Raw genomic sequence first — 22,101 nt, forward strand, 5'->3', positions numbered from 1 at the left:
ATCCCGCCTTTCTGCTTTTCATTTTTATTGTCTGTTCTACTTATGAAATCCCTACGTTAAACTTTACTCTTTCTATATGCCTATTCAGTGTTTCCTAGATACTAAAGCAGATGAAAGCAGCAAGATATAGTTCATCCCCAGTTGGAACCAAGCAAATGCACGCCAAGAATTTTGCTTTATGAGAGTCTCCTGAAGGGCAGCATTGGGGAAAAAAATAAGAGAATCTCGTTCAGTGTGGAGAGAGTCTGAATTATAATTTAACCTAATTCAGCCTCTGCTACAGAAACATGAGGTTTGAATGGTTCATCTGCAAAAAGAGTATAATAACATGTGCCTTACCCATCCTGGATATGAAAGTGTTTTATGTAGTAGTCCCCTCTTATCCATGGTTTCACCTTCCAAGGTTTTAGTTTCCTGTGGTCTCAAAATATTAAATAGACAATTCCAGCAATAAACAATTCATAAGTTTTAAATTGGGTGCTGTTCTGAGTAGCATGATGAAATCTCCTGTTTTCTTGCCCCGGACGTGAGTCATCCCTTTGTTGATGACGTAGCCGCTGCCATCTTGTTTAACAGGTTGGCTGTCAGGATATCTCAGTGTTCAGGTCACCCTTATTGTACTTAATAATGGGCCCCAAAGTGCAAGAATAGTGATGCTGGCAATTAGGACATGCCAAAGAGAAGCCATAAAGTGCTTCCTCTAACTGAAAAGGTATGTATACATGGGGAAAATATTGTATATATAGGGTTCGGTACTGTTCTTGGTTTCAGGCATCCACTGGGGTGTCTTGGAAAGTATTTCCCTCAGGTAAAGGGGGACTACTGTAAACTACACAATAATTTATAATTTAAAATGTTGAAATGTAGGGTATTTTTTCCGTTTATAGCAAGTAATTGGAAGTTGTTTAAAATCAGAAAGGAGATAACCAATAGAGATGCTGAGTGGGTTTTATGCTTTTCCATTACTGATAAATGTTGACTAGTTTAATAGAATTAAATCATGTCATATATGCTTCTAGGGGCTTTAATTATTCTATTCTTGTTACAAATAATTTAGAGAGAATGGTGGTGCTATAGGAAAAAGCATGGCTTTAAATAAGAAAGAACAGGGTTTGAGATCCCGCTCTGCTACTTACCAGCTGGAAGACATCTGTTGAGACAATGTTCCAACCAAATAGCTTCATTTCTCTAACTTTTAGTTTTCTAACGTGTAGTTTGGTAAAATAGTACCTGTTGGTTAGGGTTGTTGCAAGGATCCAATGCAACAGGTAAGAAATGCCTGACTCAGTGCCTAGCCCATGGTATGCAAAGTCCCATTTTTTCTTTTCTCCATATTCCCTGTAGAGGAGAAAGAGAAAGGGAATGTGAGGTCTTGCAGAATATGCCTTAATGGAAGAACTTGGGGATTCTAAAAATCTGAACCATCAGGGTGTAAATAAACTTAGCTCGTCCTTGTTAAATAGCCTCTTTGCCCCCACCGTCTATTTTAAATACTTGACAGATTTTACTGTTAAAATAGGAAAATGTTTTTATCTTTAAATCTATATAGAAACAGAGCTGTGGTGACTGTGGAGATATAATAGACTGATAAAAATAATTGGAAGTAATTCCTTAAATTACTCTTCTGAACATGAATCTCTTTTAATTCTTTAAATTTTTCTTGTACAGAATCCTTACCTCTCTTGTTCTGAGTAGCAGTCTACTCATGGATATCAATTAGATCATGCAAAAGTAATTATATAACCATTAATGAACAATGTTAATTGAAGAAATATTGGAAAATGCACATATGCCCGCAAATCCCAAAACCACACGGTTAATCCTTTTCAAATCTAAAAATGTAGTTGTGCATTAGATGTTTAAATAATAATAGAATCATATCACATGTATTGTTTTATAATCTCTTAGCATTATATCTTAATGCTTCTGAAAATACAGATCTTTTAAAATTATTATTTTTAATGGCTGCATAGTATTTCACTTTATGAATGTACCAAAAATTATTTGATTCTCTATTGATAGGCAATTAGTATCTTTTCAACCATTTTGTATTTTAAACTGAGCTATAAATGTACACTGTTCTAATTATTGCCATAGGATAATTGCCTAGAAGATAATTAATTCTAAGTCACATGTAAATGCACTTTTTAAGGCTTCCAGTACATATTTTTAAATTGACTTTGAGAAAGCAAGAAATCTTTTACCAATGAAAAATTCTATCTAAAATGTCATCTTTTACCAATGAAAAATTCTATCAAAAGTGTCATTAAAAAAAAATCAAACAAGATGAGGGTAAGTGGTAAGGTTTCTAATTTTTTTTATTGTATTGATGTTTTTTAAAAGCATTGTTTCATAACAGTTATTTTCTATTCTTCCACTTTCCTCTTAAGTTAATTTATCTTTTCTCTCTCTCTTTTTTTTCCCCTCCAGGATGGAAGTATGATGTGATGGATATAACTATGGGATACTGTGTGGGTACACGGCCTCCTCCTTCTTGCCTCATCCTCCTGCTTCTCAAGCTCTTGGCCACTGTCTCCCAAGGGCTGCCTGGGACTGGGCCCCTGGGCTTCCACTTCACACATTCCATTTATAATACTACGGTTTATGAGAATTCAGCAGCAAGGACCTACGTCAACAGTCAGAATAGAATGGGCATCACTTTAATAGATCTTTCCTGGGATATCAAATACAGAATAGTATCTGGAGATGAGGAAGGCTTTTTCAAAGCAGAGGAAGTCATTATTGCAGATTTCTGTTTTCTCAGAATAAGAACTAAAGGTGGAAATTCTGCCATATTGAATAGGGAAATTCAGGACAATTATTTATTGATAGTAAAAGGTTCTGTCAGAGGAGAGGATTTAGAAGCATGGACCAAAGTGAATATACAGGTTTTAGATATGAATGATCTGAGACCTTTATTTTCACCCACAACATACTCTGTTACAATAGCAGAAAGCACACCTTTGAGGACTAGTGTTGCCCAGGTGACAGCAACAGATGCAGATATTGGTTCCAATGGAGAATTCTACTACTACTTTAAAAACAAAGTTGATCTCTTTTCCGTTCACCCCACAAGTGGTATCATCTCTTTAAGTGGACGATTAAATTATGATGAGAAGAACAGGTATGATCTGGAAATTTTGGCTGTGGACCGAGGGATGAAACTCTATGGAAACAACGGAGTAAGCAGTACTGCAAAGCTTTTTGTTCACATTGAACGCATAAATGAACATGCCCCAACTATCCATGTAGTCACTCATGTTCCCTTCTCTCTGGACAAAGAGTCGACCTATGCAGTGGTGACAGTTGATGATCTAGATGAGGGGGCCAATGGAGAGATTGAGTCTGTTTCCATCGTGGCTGGGGATCCTTTAGATCAGTTCTTCCTGGCTAAGGAAGGAAAGTGGATGAATGAGTACAAGATTAAGGAGAGAAGGCAGGTCGACTGGGAGAGCTTTCCCTATGGCTACAATCTCACTCTCCAAGCAAAAGACAAGGGGTCTCCTCAGAAACTTTCTGCAATAAAGATTGTCCACATTGCCAACCCCAAAAGAGACACTGTCCCAATTAGATTTGAAAAAGAAATGTATGATGTAAGCATTAGTGAATTTTCTCCTCCTGGTGTCGTGGTTGTTATAGTAAAGTTAAGTCCTGAACTGCTAGGTGTGGAATACAAATTATCGCCTGGTGAGGATGCACAATACTTCAAAATTAATCCCCGGTCAGGTTTGATTGTCACAGCACAGCCACTGAATACCGTTAAGAAGGAGGTTTATAAACTGGGGGTGACAAACAAGGAAGGAGACTTAAAAGCACAAGTCACCATTGGCATAGAAGATGCAAATGACCATACCCCAGAATTTCAGCAGCCACTGTATGATGCTTTTGTGAATGAAAGTGTTCCAGTGGGAACGAGTGTTCTGACAGTTTCAGCTTCTGATAAGGATAAAGGAGAAAATGGGTACATTACCTATAGTATTGCCAGCCTGAATTTGTTACCGTTTGCCATTAACCAGTTTACAGGTGTTATTAGCACAACCGAAGAACTGGATTTTGAATCTTCTCCAGAAACTTACAGGTTCATCGTCAGAGCCTCTGACTGGGGTTCCCCATATCGCCATGAAAGTGAGGTAAATGTGACTATTCAAATAGGAAACGTCAATGACAACAGCCCTCTCTTTGAAAAAGTGGCTTGCCAGGGAGTTATTTCATATGATTTTCCAGTTGGGAGTCACATCACAGCTGTCTCAGCAATTGATGTTGATGAACTTGAACTTGTAAAGTACAAAATCTTATCTGGAAATGAACTTGGTTTCTTTTATCTAAACCCAGACTCTGGTGTTTTACAGCTTAAAAAGTCACTGATGAATTCTGGCATTAAAAATGGCCAATTTGCCCTCAGGATTACAGCAACCGATGGAGAGAATTTTGCGGATCCCATGTCTGTTAACATTTCAGTCTTACATGGGAAGGTGTCTTCAAAGAGCTTCAGTTGCAGAGAAACTCGTGTGGCTCAAAAGCTGGCAGAAAAATTACTCATTAAGGCAAAAGCCAATGGGAAACTAAATCTGGAGGATGGATTTCTCGACTTTTATTCAATTAATAGGCAAGGACCACATTTTGACAAGTCATTTCCTTCTGATGTGGCTGTGAAGGAGAACCTGCCAGTTGGTGCTAACATCCTGAAGATTAAAGCCTATGATGCCGACTCTGGCTTCAATGGAAAGGTGCTATTTACAATATCTGATGGAAATACGGATAGTTGCTTTAATATCGATATGGAGACTGGGCAACTTAAAGTCCTTATGCCCATGGATCGAGAGCACACAGACCTCTATCTCCTCAATATCACCATCTATGACTTAGGTAATCCACAAAAATCTTCATGGAGGCTGCTGACCATTAATGTGGAGGATGCTAATGACAATAGCCCAATTTTTCTTCAAGACAGTTACACAGTTAATATTCTCGAAAGTTTAGGTATTGGTACTGAGATTATTCAAGTGGAAGCCAGAGACAAAGACTTGGGTTCTAATGGTGAAGTGACTTACTCAGTCTTGACAGATACCCAACAGTTTGCCATCAATAGTTCAACTGGAATTGTTTATGTAGCTGACCAATTGGACCGAGAGGCCAAAGCAAACTATTCATTAAAAATAGAAGCCAGAGACAAGGCAGAAAATGGCCAGCAGCTGTTTTCGGTTGTGACTCTTAAGGTGTTTTTGGATGACGTCAATGACTGCTCCCCAGCTTTCATTCCCAGTAGCTATAGTGTGAAGGTTCTTGAAGATCTCCCTGTTGGCACTGTCATCGCTTGGCTGGAGACCCATGATCCAGATCTTGGACTGGGGGGTCAAGTGCGCTATTCGTTAGTTAATGACTATAATGGGAGATTTGAAATAGATAAAGCAAGTGGGGCCATCCGCTTGAGCAAAGAGCTCGACTATGAAAAGCAGCAGTTCTATAACCTCACAGTTCGGGCTAAAGACAAAGGGCGGCCTGTCTCTCTGTCCTCTGTTTCCTTTGTTGAGGTGGAAGTGGTGGATGTCAACGAAAACCTCCATACGCCCTACTTCCCAGACTTTGCTGTTGTTGGATCTGTAAAAGAAAACTCACGTATTGGAACAAGTGTCCTGCAGGTGACTGCCCAAGATGAGGACTCCGGGAGGGACAGAGAGATCCAGTACTCCATCAGGGATGGCAGTGGTCTTGGAAGGTTCAATATAGATGACGAGAGTGGTAAGTTTGACATTTGGTGTCAGAAGTGTAATTTCACCTTTCACAAATTGTAAACATTGGAAAAGTAAAGGGGCGTTCTCACACTAAAATAGAATGACAAATGAGGTTGCATTTGGTGGAGAGATGGCACAGTAAAAGCTTTTTCTTAGAATGTGCTGGTTTATAAGAGGACCTGTTTATACAGTATTAGCCATGGTTTTCAGTGGGGGTCCCTATTTTTTGTTTTTCTTGTTTAGCACTACTATACCTGGTTATCTTCTGATAAGTGTAGGTAATGGTCGCCTCTGTCGATTGCACTTTTGACCTTCACTCAATTAAGGGCCCTGATAAAGTAAATTACATTTGAATTGGCTTTAAATTAGAAGTGTGGAATGGATTTTCAAGCGGATCTCATATACCAATCTTTCCTTTTACAGTCATGCTTTCCTGAAATGATACTGCATCAATTGCTTGGTCTTTTATGTTTCATGGGTACATCTGGTCCTTGCATGACAGGCATTATTTGCACTGTGTATGCTCCATTAATGTATGGAGGTATGCTTCTACAAATGTTCTCATTAGATAGACTACACATCATTAGATGTGTATTGTGGATTTTGTTTAGAAATTATTTTAAGATTTTATTTGTAAGAATTGACTTTTTATGGAAATATTTTAAAAATTGGAGCAGAATTGTCCTAATATTATTATTATCTATTACCTATTTATTTACTCTCCATCACTGATACAGATATATATGCATATATATTTTTTCTTCTAGTTATTGTCATTTTAATCTAAGTGTATATGTTCCTAGACATGTGCATATATATGTGTGCTCCTTGATTAGCACAGTTCATTTTTCTAGTCTTTAGATTGAGAGAAATCTCAAAACAGTGGCTGTGTCTTCTCTACTCTTATATAAGTGGTAATATTAGCACTTCACAGTCTTCAGAACATATTTATATACATTAAATCATTTTCAACAACACTCAGGGGGTTTGTTCCCATTAATGGTAATGATGATTAAAACAGGTAATAGGAAGGGGTCATTATAGGGATACTAAATATATCAAGTACATCAATAATACTAGAAGAAGGATTTGAGAAACTATTAAATATTGGACAGGAGTTAAGGACTATGTATCATCACAAATTTAAACTGATTTTTATATACATAGACTCTAATTCTGGGCAGTGTAAATTGTAAAATTTATCTTCATAGCCATAATGAATGAGGAGGTAAATGTCAAGAAAATTGGGTTCTGATTTAGCTACATACTCTCTTTTATTATATATAACTTGCTATTCGATTGGAATATTTTTCACCTTTGAAGTACAAAATGAGAAAGGAAGGGAAGTAACCTTTACTGAGTGTCTAGTTTGTGCTAATATGTTACTACTAGTACAAAGACTTCTTCGAGTACTTACAATGGGCAGCACACTGCGTGAAGGGCTTTATAGTTGTGTCTTGCTTAATTCTCCCAACAACCCCATTAGGTAGAACTAATAATCCTCAACTCATGAACTGATGTATAGAGAAGATACATAATTTGGAGCTTAGTTTCAAACTTAGCTTTGAGGACTGCAGTAAAATATGCTGTCTGCCATGTAAGGACAAGTCTGGGCTTCCTTGCATTTCCTAGATACACTTGAATTTGGTATTGATCTAAAATCTGTAAGGCAATAAAGTGTTAAACAGGTTTTAAAGTCCTTAAACCCTGGGATCATTGTCTGATGACACAGGCCATTAATCACCTTTTTTTTTTTCCCTTAGAGTCCCATTGTTTGTGTGGGTCTCCAGTGAGAGGAGCTTACCTTTGGGAGTGAGGTGGATGTGGGTAGGTAGGTCAGGAGGAAGGTATTAGACTGAATCATTAACCACTGCTACCTAGATGACTATGTCAAACTACACTGAGTTGTTTTATTAGGAAGTTTCATCTTAGAGTAGCTTAATGCAAGGAAGAAGAGGAGTGATTTGGTGAGAGTGGCCTAGATTTCTTTCATTTGTACTGTTATTTGTTCTTATCTTGGGTGTTATTTCATAAAAATGTGTGTACAGTTTCATCTGATGGTATAGCTGCCCTTATAATTCTTGACTCCAGGAGTTTGATATCCTTTGCCTGTCAAACAAAACAAAACAAAACAAAACAACTCACTGTTCTGCATTTGTTCTGTTAGAGTCTGGATTGTATAAATTTTGCCACAGATGATGATAATGCCTCTTAGTTTCGACATTGCTTTGTGATTTAAAACAGCTCTTTCGTGTAAATACGAATTCCTTTGGGTTAAAGGAAGCTTCATGAGTTGTGTGAGGTCACATACCCACAAGAGGATATGGGTGTACCTAGAACCCACATCTCTCTTCAACCCTAACTCAGGGTTCTTTATTTGCATTAATTACACGTGTTTCTGATTTACAAATCCCAGAGGATTTTTTATTTTAAAAACTATAGTAGAAGTTTCCTTTCCTACTTTTCATTCATTTTGATCCCTTTTCTTAGAAAGTAAAACTATGTTTTTCTCTGTATTATAGAAAAAAAGGTTTGGATTTGATGTTGAAATTTTTTATGAAGGTTAGAATTTCCTATACAATAATATTCTTAACCCTCTTACTTCCTCCCCTTTTACCTCTTACCGATTTTAACAGCCAAGCCCAAGAAACTGGGCTTGATTGTTCTGGACTTGTGCCAGGTAGATGCTAGGGTTGAAGAGAAGTTTGGCAAATGTATGTCCAATCAGAGAAGTCATCACCGTGGTGCTGTTGGGTTTGCACCACTTGAACGGTCCATCAGCTCTTGGCCTCCCGGCGTTAAAAATCATTGCTTGAGCTGCTGGCAGAATGAATGGCTATTTAGCCCTGCAGCTGTTACTGAGTCTCAAGTTCAGACTCTGTTGTCTTCATTTGACTCTTGGCCATAAAATGTCCTAAACTTGTTTGGAGTTCTGTATTTCAAGGATCTTTAAGTCAGCTGCCAAAGGTCATTTAATAGCTCACCTTGTTTACCGGTTCTCAAACTTTGGTCTGCACATGAAGCAGCTGCAGAGTTTGTTAACAATGCAGATTCCCAGGGCCAATTCTCAAATATTCAGATTCAGTAGGCCTGGGGGAGGAGCCCAGGAATCTTTATTTAAGCACTTCATGCATTCTTTCTGCGTGTGGTTTAGAAGCACTATCCTAAATTTACTTGGGCTCTTCAGAGAGTGTCTACCAGATTGTATCTTTTCCGTAAAGTCCTTTTCCTTATTCTTTTGAAAGGCAGGGAATAGAGCTCATATTTTTAAATAAATTCCTTTTCTACTCAGCTTTACAATCCAAATAAATCTTCTGTTATTCATTAGTGGTGATAATTTTCTGAATGCCTTCCCGATGGATCAAAAGTCTATTTCTGTGCTTCAGTAATTGTGGTGCTTCTGTTTTGTGAAACTGCATATGCTGGGATTAGTCGATCCATTTAGTAGTCTTATGTTCTTGACCTTTTTTGGAACTCAATGAACAAAACCATACCTTTCACATTCTTTACCATGCACAGGCATTTAATAGAGGTTTAATAATGTTCACAGTAAATGAATTAACTGGGGGGGGGGCAACTACAGTGGATTTGATCACAATTTAAATTACTAGTATGGAAGATGCAATTTAATCATTTTTTCCTTCACAAAGTGCATTCTTAGGCTTTGACACAACAGGAATTCATATCTTGACAACTCAGAAGTTTAGAAGGTTTAGAAAGAGCACATTGTCTATTTTAAAGTATGATTTTCCATTAAATTCTTTTGTAGGGTGCAAACTTAAGCAGTGGTTTCACCATTTTATTTACTTGAGGTTAAAGAAATATTAAATTGCAATAAACAATTTTCAGTCTAGCACCTTAATCATGGGTAATTGGGAAGATATTTTTGCCATCCACTGTTGCTAATTGTATTATTTCTTTCATTTATCAAGTATCTATTATATGCCAGGCACAGTGCTGGATACTTTGTGTACTATTTCTAATTGTCACAGTAACTCAGCAAGGTGTGGTTTAACGAAGCTTAGCTTACCCAGTTAGGGTCATGCATCTGGGAGTTGTCAGAGTTGGGATTGGAACTCCAGAAACGTAGTCCAAATATCGTTAGTTCCCCTCTTTTTAACTCCAGCATGCCGTAATAACCTTATTAAGCATATGTATTAGATTTTTCTGTATTACTACTGGGTAACAATCAATCACAAAATTTCAGCGACTTATAGAAACATTTTTTTTTCTTGCTCCTGAGTCTTGGGGAACAGTTGAAGCAATATTGTTGCAGGCTGTGAATTTAATTAAAATTTGTTCCACATGTCTTCCCATTCCATGACCCAAGCTGAAGGTATACTCACTATCTGGGATGTGATGTTCTCAAAGTGGAGGTCAGGAGAGCAAGAGGACTGATGGAAGCTTGCAGTGCCTCTTAAAACCTCTGCTCAAAACTGATTCACATTCTATTGGCCCATGCAGGCCATAGGGCCAAGCTTAGCACTGATGTGGGACAGCGATGAATACTTCTCTTATGGAGAGAGGGAGGGAGAGAAATGAATAATTACTGAATAATAATACAGTTTAACATAACGTATGACAACTCTCACTATTATCTTCATAATCTAAAATTAATTAGGTTCTACGTATTGGTAAGATACTGGGCTAGGCACTAGTGACAAATAGAGCTATAGGTGTAAGGCCTGGGTCTTGCATACTGGGACATTTCCTAGTCTGTCTGAGAAGTCAGAATGTAGCTGCAGGTGATGATGCTGGTGGTAATGGCAGCAGTGGTTAACATTTAGTGAACACCATCTATGTGCCAAGTTTTGTGCAAAATGCTTTATTCAGATGTTCTCGTTCAATTGTCCCATGAGGTCGGGATGGTTGTTTTCTTATTTTTACACATCTGGTATTTTAAGAGGAAAACCTCACGTGCACCACACATACGCATTTATATTTACCTTTTTTTATATTGAGGCTCTAGCCAGCATTTCTGCAACTTAAGTTAGCATAGAATGCTCTCTCTATTACAGATGTTTTGATAGAATCATCAGAGGATTAGGAGATCTAATGTGCACTTGGATTCAGATAGACACCCAAAGGAGTTATCTCACACTCATTAAGCACTATAAAACTATTTTTTAAATGAACAGACTATTCGAACAATAGCTATAACTTTATAATTGTGTTTAGTATCTGTTCTAGCTTTCTCCCATTTGCCTCTCCAGATCCCCTCTTCACCCTTCTTTCTGCTTTGTGTCCAGGCGACTTAACAACTTGGCCCTGAGGCTCCTTTGCTCCCTGACATCTCTTAGTTCTGCCAGTGGGAATGTAGAGAGGATGAAAGAGAATTAGTGCAGATTATTTATCTCTTTGACGCTTTCCACACTGGTTTCTGTGGACTGGCTGCATCACTCTGTTGATGGGTAGAAACATCTCTTTGCTGTTACCAACTCTGGAGCACTGTATCTTTTTTTTGAAAATTACTTTTCCTACACCCTGCCCACACCTTTGTAAATAGTATATTTATTAAATGCTTCTCAATTACCCAGTTTGAGTGTACCATCTGTTTTCTGACAGGACCCTGACTGATAAAATATTTTTCTCATTTAAATATTTTTAAAACAAATTCTAAGTTTAAAAATATTTCTACAACCGATGTTGCCTAGCAAGTCCTAATAATTCCAATCTCTGTAATGCTGTTCTGTGCGTTAGCACATTCCATTGGAGACCTGGAGAAACAATAGAAAGATAATAATTATTTAGTGCTTTCATTTTACAAAGAATGAAAGTGAAACCAGAGGACTTTCTCCCCTCCCCATCTATGCTTTCTACACATTTTCTACGATGAGGAGAAAATGCTTTACTGAAGACCCTGACCCACCAGCCATAAGAAAAAGAAGAGTTCAGCTGGATGGTGTGGTATCATGATCTTTCAGGATCTCAAATGTTGTGATGCTATGCTTTGATCTTCTACAGGAAGAATGATTCATTTCAACTGGCGGCCAAGGAAAGAATAAAGACATAAAGCTGAGTAGCTTTTATTTATTTAGTTCAGCTGAAGTACTGTTTACTAGCTACCAGTGCTGAGTCTAATATTGTATTGGTAATCTCTAATTATCAGATAGTTAAAGAGTAGGTGAATGAAAACCTAGAAAAGGAAAACGTGTGTTAGAAATACGAGAATCTTTTTGTCATTGCAAAAACTGTTAGTCACAGCTCAGACATTTTTTAAAGGAGTCGGTAATTCCCATAGTAGCATGTATCTTGCATAATGCAGTCATATATAAGCTTCCTTTTTCTTCTACTCAGAGGCACCAGAAGTCATATTTTATCTGATGGATGGCTGTTAATCTTTTCAGCTTCTTTTCCTCCAGCTTGCCTGTTAACTTCTCCTTGACAAGTTGAGGAGTAGGACAAATATTATTTGATGGCTTTGGTGCAGTTCATGACAATTCCAGACTAAATGGCATTCTTCATGCTTGCTTATTCTCTCTCTCTCTCTTTTTTTTTTTTTTTGACATGATATTTTTACCTTCACGCATTTAAGTCAAGAGAGACTCGATGAATTTTGGCCCAAGCTTGCCCTTAAAATTTTTCCTTGGGTCCAGAGCAAGCAAAGGAGAAGAATAAAGTTATGATCAGGTGATAGCAGAAACTTTTCTTGGCTCTGGATTTTTAACCTTAGAGCTAGACTTTTTGAACATAATTATTTGAGGGGAAAATAATGTTTCCCAGAGGAGCCCTGAACACTCCACCACATTCAGATGAACCTAGTGGTTGTCATATAAGCCAGGTGGGAAAGAGGATTAGAAGCTTCTGGAAAGTAATGAACAGCATGTTTTTATTACACTTTTCAGCAGGTGCCTTCTTCTTGACCTTTTCTTAACTGTTGGCTGAAGGCAATTTAGGTTTTAATGGAGGACTGTTGGTTCACATCTGTAATTATGTCTGCATCATGTAGCAAGTTTGAGCTGCTCTTGTTCCTGTTTAAAGAAAAGGACCACCTCAATGAGGAAATCTAAATATGGTGGCAGGCCAACAACTTAGAAACTTGCGTGGCCTTTTTTTCTAAAATTAGACTTTCTTTTACATTAATAATGAAAGTTTTTAATGGCTTACTTGGCCCTTCATATCATGGTCATTGTTTCTGCTTTCTCAAGTGATACTGAATTGTTTTTAGCTCTTCAGTTAACGAGAGTTAAATTTCAGAGGCCTCATAAGCAGAGGTTACAAAAACTATCAAATGATTACTTCATGTGTTAGTGATTCTCTAAAAGGAGTGGCAAAAATGTATTGCTCTCTATGACTCTGTGTAGCTTGCATCTTATTTCAGTCTTCTAAAAATGTTTTTGCAGGTGTTTTATATGCACATTGAAAATACTTTTATTTATCATTACATTTGGAAGAATTACAGAGTTTGATAAATATTTATGTGATGCCACTACATTCACAATGTTCCATTGAAAAGAAAATGAAGTGAAAATGAAAATGGGCTGTGGTCTGTATGTTTAGCTTGCTAGTTTTTATGAAAGCATGCCTTATCAACAGACAGAATCTACACAGTTGTGTGTAGGATTCGGTGCAATTTATATTAAATTCTGGGCACTGGTATATGAATTATTGAATATAATAGGACTCTCCAAATTTCTCTATTGGAGGGTTTAGTGGCTCCTCAAAGGCTACTTTTTGTGATTAAAGTCACAGATTTCCATTTGCATAACATAGGTAATATTCTGGTTGCTTTTAAAAAGCAGTATGCTGGTGAGAATAATACTGAGTTAAAATAACATTGAATGTGGAATGTTTTGAGTGAAAAAGGGAACAAAAGTTGAAAGAATTAAGCTAAAAATTTGAGGGATACACATACAGATATTTATATATAAAAATATAAAGGCTTTGTGTTTTATCCCAAAGCTATAAAATAGAACTTAATTTATTTTCATAGTTTATTCTCTACTTGCTTCCATTAAATTCTGCCTCTTTTCCTTGTTTCTCTTCTTCCTTTTTCTTGCCCTTTACCTCTGCTTCTTTCATTCCCACATTTATAGTGTACCAATTTCCTGCAGACACAGTGCTTTGCACTGAAAAGGATGTGTAGATGATTAAGTCAAGGACGAGTAGAAAATCATGTAATTGCAAACTGTGCGATGCCTAAGTGACACAATATAAGTGAGTGCCTTGTGCCAGCCATTCATCATGTTCATTGTGGCCTTAGCTCTCATCATCCTTTAGCATTGTGAGATGATTTTACAAATTCCTATTGGAGACAAGACAGTATGAGGGATAACTGGAGCATTAAAGTGAGCTGATGACATATAAGCAAAGCATAATTATCAAAGAATGCCTAACTCCAGAAAAGGATCTAGGTCTTGTGAGGCTTGAAGCTTATACCTCATATAATTTTGAGTGCCTGCTTTGAGAAAAAGTGTAAGGACTACAAAATCACTGTATTTGTTTGGAATGAAGAAAGAATTCATAGTAACTCCTAAGTTTGAAAGTCAGCAAACACCACACATATCACAAAACTCAGAAAATTAACATAATACCTTTGTTGATTAAATATCTGACATAACTCTTTAATGCTTTTTATCCTCTACATTTTTGATTACATTTTTGCTTTGATTGCTTCTTCACAGGATAACAATTTGTAATTGTTTTTATAAAAAGTACAGAAAGATGATTTATTTTTTTCCAGTGTTGCTGATTGAAATTTGTGTTCTATCACTGACAGTTTAGAAATGTTTTTCTACAGTCACAACTTATTTTTAGTAATGCTATCTAAATTTTCTACATTAATGTCAATTTTGAAAAAAAAGTATCTAAAATTTCATTCTCATGAGCTATAACATGTTTTTGCTGTTAATACTGCTACAGGTCTGTGCTCTATAAACAAACAAACAAAAAAGTCTAGTGATTTCCATTTCTGAGAATCTAATCACTAAAGAAAAAAATCGTGGTGCATTTATAATTTGTATGCTGAATTCTGGGAAAGAACTTTCATTTTGACTCTGTAGGCAAGAACCAAACCTTCCAATTACAGGTTTACAGTGATTGGGGAATTTTCTACAGACTAGCTGCTGTCTTTGTACATTTTGAGCCTAATTTCTCATCTCCCACCAACATAATTCTAGTGCTGGCCACCACAGGATATATTCACATGGTGATACAAGTTCTAGCCTTTCATTTCCATGCTACAGTGCTGGGTGTATAAGTGCAGTATATATAGTAAGAGTGTTTTTGGAATCTGTTTCTACACTGGAGTGACTAACAACAATTTGACTATACATGGAATTGATATTGAACCACGTAAATTCATGCCACTAACTACAAACTAAATATATCTTTAACTCAATTCTCCCTTGGACAGATAGCCAAAATGCCTGCAGCCATTCTTCCTGATGATGCAAAATGTCTTAGAAGAGACTGTGGAGGGGAAAATGAAAAGAATGTTAAATTATTGTGGTTAAAATATATTACTTTTGCAAAAAAAGTTTAACCATGTGAACTATTGCTAGGGTTCTCCCTGGGGCTTTGAAGCTTCAGTTTTGATAGCTTCATGTTAAATCTGCATCTGCCTGGCACTGTTAGTAAATGAACATTTTTTTCTGAAAGAAATAAGTCAAGGTCATTGAAGAGTGACTGAGCTGGGCAAGACTACATAGGCTAGTCCTGATTTGAAGACTGGCAACACCTAGACCAGGTTTAAGAATTTTGTCCCTCTCGTGTATTATTAAACTAGCAGACAACAGTGCAAGGGATCAAGGTTGCATGTGAGTGGATCTGGCTCCCAGATGTCTCCAAGTATCTCAAGGAGGTGCCCGGGAAGTTCAGTGGCCAAAACAGTACTTGAACAATAAGAAATCTGCAAGGTCAAGAAATATAGTCTTGAGCTTTGCCTTTCAGACCAGATGGCTGGTAAGAGAATTGCAGTGTTCCTTGGGCCACTCTTTTCTGTAACATCTTTTTGTGAGTTCGTTAGTAAGAATACCCCAGGATCTGGATGCAAATAAAAAGGACCTTTGAGAGCTGTCCTAATGACTCATAGAATTCTTTCGTTAGACTCATTATCTGTATCCTAAAAGCATTACTTGGGGGTTTCCCCTAAATCATATGGGGTTTCACATAACCATAATTTCCATATTATTATTAATTTTATTATAGATAATCCAATTTATTACTGTTACAATGTACATGTCAGTAGCACATCTTACAATCAGTAATTCCCATCCCCATGGGCAGCTGGCATTTGTAGGATATTTCTGATTTCATTGACTGGAACCTTGATAAAACTCTTTGATTATTAAAAATAAACTTTGACTTGAGGTCAGCTGTGATAAGGAATTCTATTCTTGTGATATTATATCAACAGTATGAGGCCCTGAGATCCTGAATGAGACTGTGGTGATAGAAAGTAAGGTTAAAGTTTTCCTCCATGTATGTGGATTCCTTAACCTCACATGTGTCTCTCTCCAAACCTGGCTAGAGTTAAGTACTGATTCTCACACCTTGAGGATATTTCTAAAGGAATATTTACCACATTGTTAAACTGAATTAGCCTTGAAATGAAAACAGCGATTAACTTGGGTAACAATTTCCGAAAACATTGCTCTAGTTGCTAAAAGTCCTTCCGTCTGTCTCGTAGTTTTATCCTAGAAGGCAAATAATTGGAATTGGACAGGGTGACAGTTCCCTTTATGGTCACTAAATTCTTGTGTTTTGCATTAATACTGTTAGGCTTCTATATTCCACAGTCACACAACATGACTCGAAAATGTATAGTAATACTTAATTTATAACTTGATAATTTGGAAGGATATGCTCAAGAACCAGGATGTGAGCAAAAATTGCTGTTGGGGAGCCTTCTAAATAGACTTTAAAAAGAAATGCACTGTTGTACATGAACTCTTGTGTTTTTACCTAGACCACATTTACTTTTACTTTGCACACGATTCTAATAAGCTAGACTTGTTGATATGTAGTCCTGCAGTACTTTAGAAATTGCAAAGCAGAGATATTTCTATAGGTAGGTATATAAACACTAATGGGAAATAATTCTGTTAATCAGGTAGCAAGAGAAATAAAAAGCTGATTCCATTGCATGTTTATTATATGCCAGGCATTAAAAAGTATTAATGCATTTACTTTTCAAAAGAATTCTGTGAGGTAGGTTCTTTAATTATCCTATGGATGAAGAAACAAAAGCTTGATTTTAAGTTACCTGTCCAACGTTTCACAGCTTTTGGTGGAGCTGGGGTTGGAATGAGGCAGACCAGTGCTGGCCTCTGAACTCTTAATCATACACTTCAGACACTTTCTGGATAAGAGCCCTAAGAATCTCCTTAAGGGCTAAAGCCCAAAGGGAGCCTATCTCTTCATTGCCACACAGTTTAATAGCTAATCATTATAATGAAAAGTCCCCATCACTGTAGAGGTCCAGGATCCCTAGAAACAGAGCCTGAGGCAAAAGTTACAATGCATGCCAATGTTTTATTAAGGGTACCAATTCCAGGGGAGCAAGAATGAGGGAAAAAGGAGGTCAGGTCAGAAAGAAAGGGGACCAAATAAAATTAGTACATTAGTAGACAGGTCATAGCTTCATAACAAAACCCAACCTGTTTCTCAGTCACCCTCCATGTCTCCAGGGAGGCCACAAAGAGCCACTGCATCTTGGGCCGTTATGCCTGGCATTGGAGGGAAGGGCAAGAGATTTTTCTGCTGACTTTCCCCTTTTTGTCTTCTTATTAGTGAGATCCGCCACCCAGAGCATTAATTTCTCAGCTCTCCTGGGTAGCATTTGGTGTGCCTGGGCAACTGATGGGAAAGCCAATGCTTTGTGGGTGCAGTTTGGTCAGTGTTCATGTATTATGGTCTCTCATCAGCCAGTGCTGTGGGGGAGCTCCTTTTTTTTCTGTCGTGACAGTGGGAGTCCCTTGCAGGAAGCTGGTGAACAGTTGAGGCCTGGCGGGTAGTGGAGCAGTCTGGGCTGAGCAGATCTTGGTTGTGCAACTGAGTCTGGGCAAAGAATTGCAGTGTACTTGGGAAAGATTTTTCATCAAAACAAATAAAACCTAACTAAGCAAAGCAAAATACAACCCATTAAATTGCGATGCCTACCTGGACAGTTGCTCAACTACCTATTTAGAAAACTCAACCACAAAACAACACATTTCCCAAAGGCTCTGATTGGTCATGGTGTTATGATTCCGGTTTCTCTGGTTCCCGGATTGCCTAAAACTACGAGGGAAAAAGTGTCAGCATTTCCGATCCTTTGATTGATGTGGGCAAAACATCTTTTTAATATCTCTCTTTTCTTATAAGCATCTGACCTCTAGTGCTATTTTATTAACTATATGTGCATGAATTCATGGCCTACAAATGCAGAGGGAAGTAGAAGAATGAGAGGTTGAGGATTTTGTGAGAGTTTTGTGTTTTGAACTTACTTTCCTATCTTCATTCCTTGTCACAGTATCCCGTCATCATTATCCCCATCATCAACACCATCACCACTATAATCTAGCAGTTATAAAGAGTTTGCTAGCTGCCAGCTACTCTGCAGGGTGTTTCATATACTTGAGCTCATTCAATCCTCACATTAAACTTATGAGGCAGGTACTCTTATTACCCCAGATTTATGGCTGTGGGAATTGAAGTTTAGGTTAAATAACTTGCCCAATTTCAAAAAGCTAGTAAGTAACAGAGCCAAGGCTTCAACTCACATTGTCTAATTCCACAGCCCTTGCTTTTATCCTGACCACACACTACCCATGGGGCCTGTGTGTTTGGGTCCTTCTAGAAATTTGTCACCCCCAGCCCACTCTGTGCATTCTATTTTCTCTTGTGCCTTTATTGATAGCGTAAAAGGAATATCTGCAATATTCATTTATTTATTATATTCATTGTAGCATACAACATATAATATATAAACATAGGCTAAATATAATGTGTATTAAATATGATAAATATATAGTACATTATAAAATATAAACAATTGTAATATAAGATAACATAACAATATGCATCAGTTTGTTATACAGGTTATGTGTTATATATTGATATTAATCATGTACATTATTACATGTTATTACATATTATATATATTTAGCACCTACTATGTGACAGGCATTGTTCTTGGCACTAAGTTACACCAGGGAATCAAATGGACAAAAATCCTATCCTTGTAACAATTCTTATCTATGTAGAAATAATCAAGATAAGTATAATGTGTAATTTGTTGGATGTAATATGTTAAATGAGTTTAAGTGATAAGCAGGAAAATAATGCAAGTAAGGAAGAAAGTGTACAGTTGGTGGTTGGTTCCAAAGAAGTCCTCTGGATTAAATCTTGAGAAATTTTAGATTTGTAAATTTGTTCTTTCAATTTGGAAGAAGGCAAGAATGATGGGGAGCAAACTCTCTGTTACGAACAAAGCTACTACGAACTGTAGGAAGAATATAATTTAAAAGACAGTTGTAAATGCAGATTTGTTAAACACAGAAATATTCTGTTTAAAAGTATTTTCCAGTTAATCAAAAGTCTTGATGTAAATAATACCGCATCTCAAATTTCCTTTAATTCTATCATGTCTACAACGTAAGAGGAAAAACTTTTTCGCTACCCCTTCCCTGGTTAATTTATACATATTTTTCATCTTCCTCTGGAGTCTGATTTTCTGAATGCTATTCCACAGCAATTATACTTTTATTATTATCTAGTGTATTGTCTTTCAGTCTATCAGACTGAGCAGTTGCTATGTCAGGTGTGATATCCTAGCTGCTGGACTTGGAACTTGGTCCTTTGCTTAGAGACTTCCATTCTTGTTGGGAGGATGAGGCATGCATGCAGGAAAACTGGAAGTGTGCTATCTTGTTTAATAAAATAGATACATACCCTAAACCTAAATCATAAATTTTCAAAGAATTAAGGTAATTTAATATTCATCCTGCTAAAATCATAATTGAACTGAATTTTAAAAAATTCTTTGATGATTCTTTAAAGCAAAGTTAACTTGCTGGCCTGCACTGACATTCGAAAAAGATGAGACTTGTTGAAATGAAGTGACTTTTCCATGTCCCCATAGTTGATCAGTGGTACAACTGAACTTTGAACCCAGGACTTGTAAGCATGGACAGAATTTTGATCAGAGCTGTCTTGATGATTCAGAGCATGCTTTTGTTGTCTTAAGTTGTTATCATTAACCGTATTTATTTCTGAAATGTGGAGTTACTGACTTGGCTGTAGCAGACATCACCTTTTACTAGAATGGCTGATGCCAGAGTCGACTATGTGTGTTCTTTATACTTGTGAGGTTTTTTTAGTGACCATCCTTTATGGTATTTTGCAACTTAGTATTTCACATCGTGTTGTTTACTGACCTAAAAACATCATACCTAACATTTGAAGCAAAGATAAAAGCACATTTAAAATCACACATCCTCAGTTTTTAGTCACAGAACTCTTTAAATCAAATCATTAGCATATGCAAACATTCCTTTTCCCAAAAGTGGTTTTCTACGCTGCAATTATTATGTTGTTTTGGGTAAGATAAATAAGCCCAACATTAAGACACTAGACATTAAACTGAGAAACAGTATCATTGTTGTTGTAAAATATTAGGGAGCTATGAAAAGCACAAACAACACAATCCTTCCCCTGTGTCTCCTGGCAATGCACGTTCAAAGAAGTGACTCCCTGGGTACTCCAGCTTCGTTGAGTAAACACTAGGGTGTTGAAAATTTTCTACTGGGATCCTCTGTCCAGACCACTTACTTCAGCAGGGGGTAGGTGGGAAAGAACTGATCAAACCAATGCAGTCACTCCAGCTGTAAGGTTGAATTTCCAGCCCTTTAGTAAAATTAAATTGCTTTGTGTAATACTAGTTCTAGTTTCAGGCTGACGGAGCTGCAGTGGGACAGAAACCCGTGTCGGGAACGGGATTGTGCAGTTGGCTCTGGGGCAAATAGTTAATCATTCTGGAGACCTCCAGTGCTCACTTAACATGCAGAGCTTGGTACCCAGGTTTGACTAGATGTCCTGTCACTCTCAAGATTTCTCTCTGGGAAGCAGGGGAATGTTTCCTAGTCAGTGCATGGGATTCTTAATAAAGATGTTGGAAGCAGCAAACCTGCTGTGTTTTGGCTTCTAACCAGAAGCAGAATAAAGATCAGAAGTTCCCTATTCCTCTCAAATGGATCCTAGAATCTCTCGCTTTGTATAATGAGCGTGTTTCTGTTCACTTGGTTGTTTGTTGTTGTTTCTGTCTGTTAGTGTTTCTGAATTGCCCTGATTTGGCAAATTGCGAACAGACATGTGAACTTTAAATAATTGTACTGAGAAATACAGAAAATATTGAGCAAGAGGCTGTAAGTAAGGAACTACATCGTAAGAGCTCATAGGTGAAAATTGCTTTTTATTTAATGAGTCATTTTTATTGGAAGGTAACGATTATGTCCAGGCCATAAATATAGTGTAAATTCCCTTCAGTGGACATTAAAAAGATGACTTTCAATCGGAAGTAGCTTTAAAGGCTTAAGAATATTGAGGTACAAATTTTCAAACCTGTGCATTCTGTATATATAGGAATATGAAGAAATGAGTGAAACCCAACAAGAGCTCATGCTAGGAACAGATGTTTATGATAATCATCTGTATATCATTGCATATAGCAACTTGAAGGAGAACATGTAACAGTATTATGGGCAAGAGCTTTAAAAGTATAGCTGCATGCCTCATCTTATTTTATTGTTACAGGTACCCTGTGAGTTATCTACCCTCTCACTCTTCAACAAATGAGAAAAAGGAGACACAGTGAGATTTACTGACTTGCCCAAATACTTCACCTTTCCAGCATATCATACTGTCTCTTCTTATGATCATGAATGTAATTTTTAGGGCTAACAATTTGAACAATCTGTCTTCAGAGTTTGATTATATTTTCCTTCCAGGACCATTCAACAAGGAACAGAAGTTATTGCTGGTGGTTAAACTTAATTGTTTATATAGAATAATTTTTTTAAATATTATTATTTTTTATTTAGCATCAAGTATACAGTACATTTGTTAGACATCTATATAATGAATGTAATTTTTAGGGCTAACAATTTGAACAATCTGTCTTCAGAGTTTGATTATATTTTCCTTCCAGGACCATTCAACAAGGAACAGAAGTTATTGCTGGTGGTTAAACTTAATTGTTTATATAGAATAATTTTTTTAAATATTATTATTTTTTATTTAGCATCAAGTATACAGTACATTTGTTAGACATCTATATAGTTCATAAAACAGTCCCCCCAATTGCTCCCTCCCTCCCCTGACCCTCCACCTAGCCATCATATTAATACTAACTGCATTCCCTATGCCGTGCTCCCCATTCCCATGAGCA

At 37.0% G+C, this 22,101-nt stretch overlaps 1 protein-coding gene across 1 annotated transcript in view; it reads left to right on the plus strand.

The window, feature by feature from the left end:
* The window catches only part of FAT3 (FAT atypical cadherin 3), a 603,882-nt gene that overhangs the window by 122,643 nt on the left and 459,138 nt on the right, over positions 1-22,101 (plus strand). Inside the window, exon 2 of the mRNA XM_015585981.2 lies at positions 2,431-5,739. Coding sequence (XP_015441467.1) covers positions 2,448-5,739 — 3,292 coding nt within the window. The 5' untranslated portion in view covers positions 2,431-2,447. The remainder of the gene's footprint in view (positions 1-2,430; positions 5,740-22,101) is intronic.

Source organism: Pteropus alecto, unplaced genomic scaffold (genome assembly GCF_000325575.1).
Source record: "Pteropus alecto unplaced genomic scaffold, ASM32557v1 scaffold12, whole genome shotgun sequence".
In the NCBI taxonomy this organism is placed as follows: domain Eukaryota; kingdom Metazoa; phylum Chordata; class Mammalia; order Chiroptera; family Pteropodidae; genus Pteropus; species Pteropus alecto.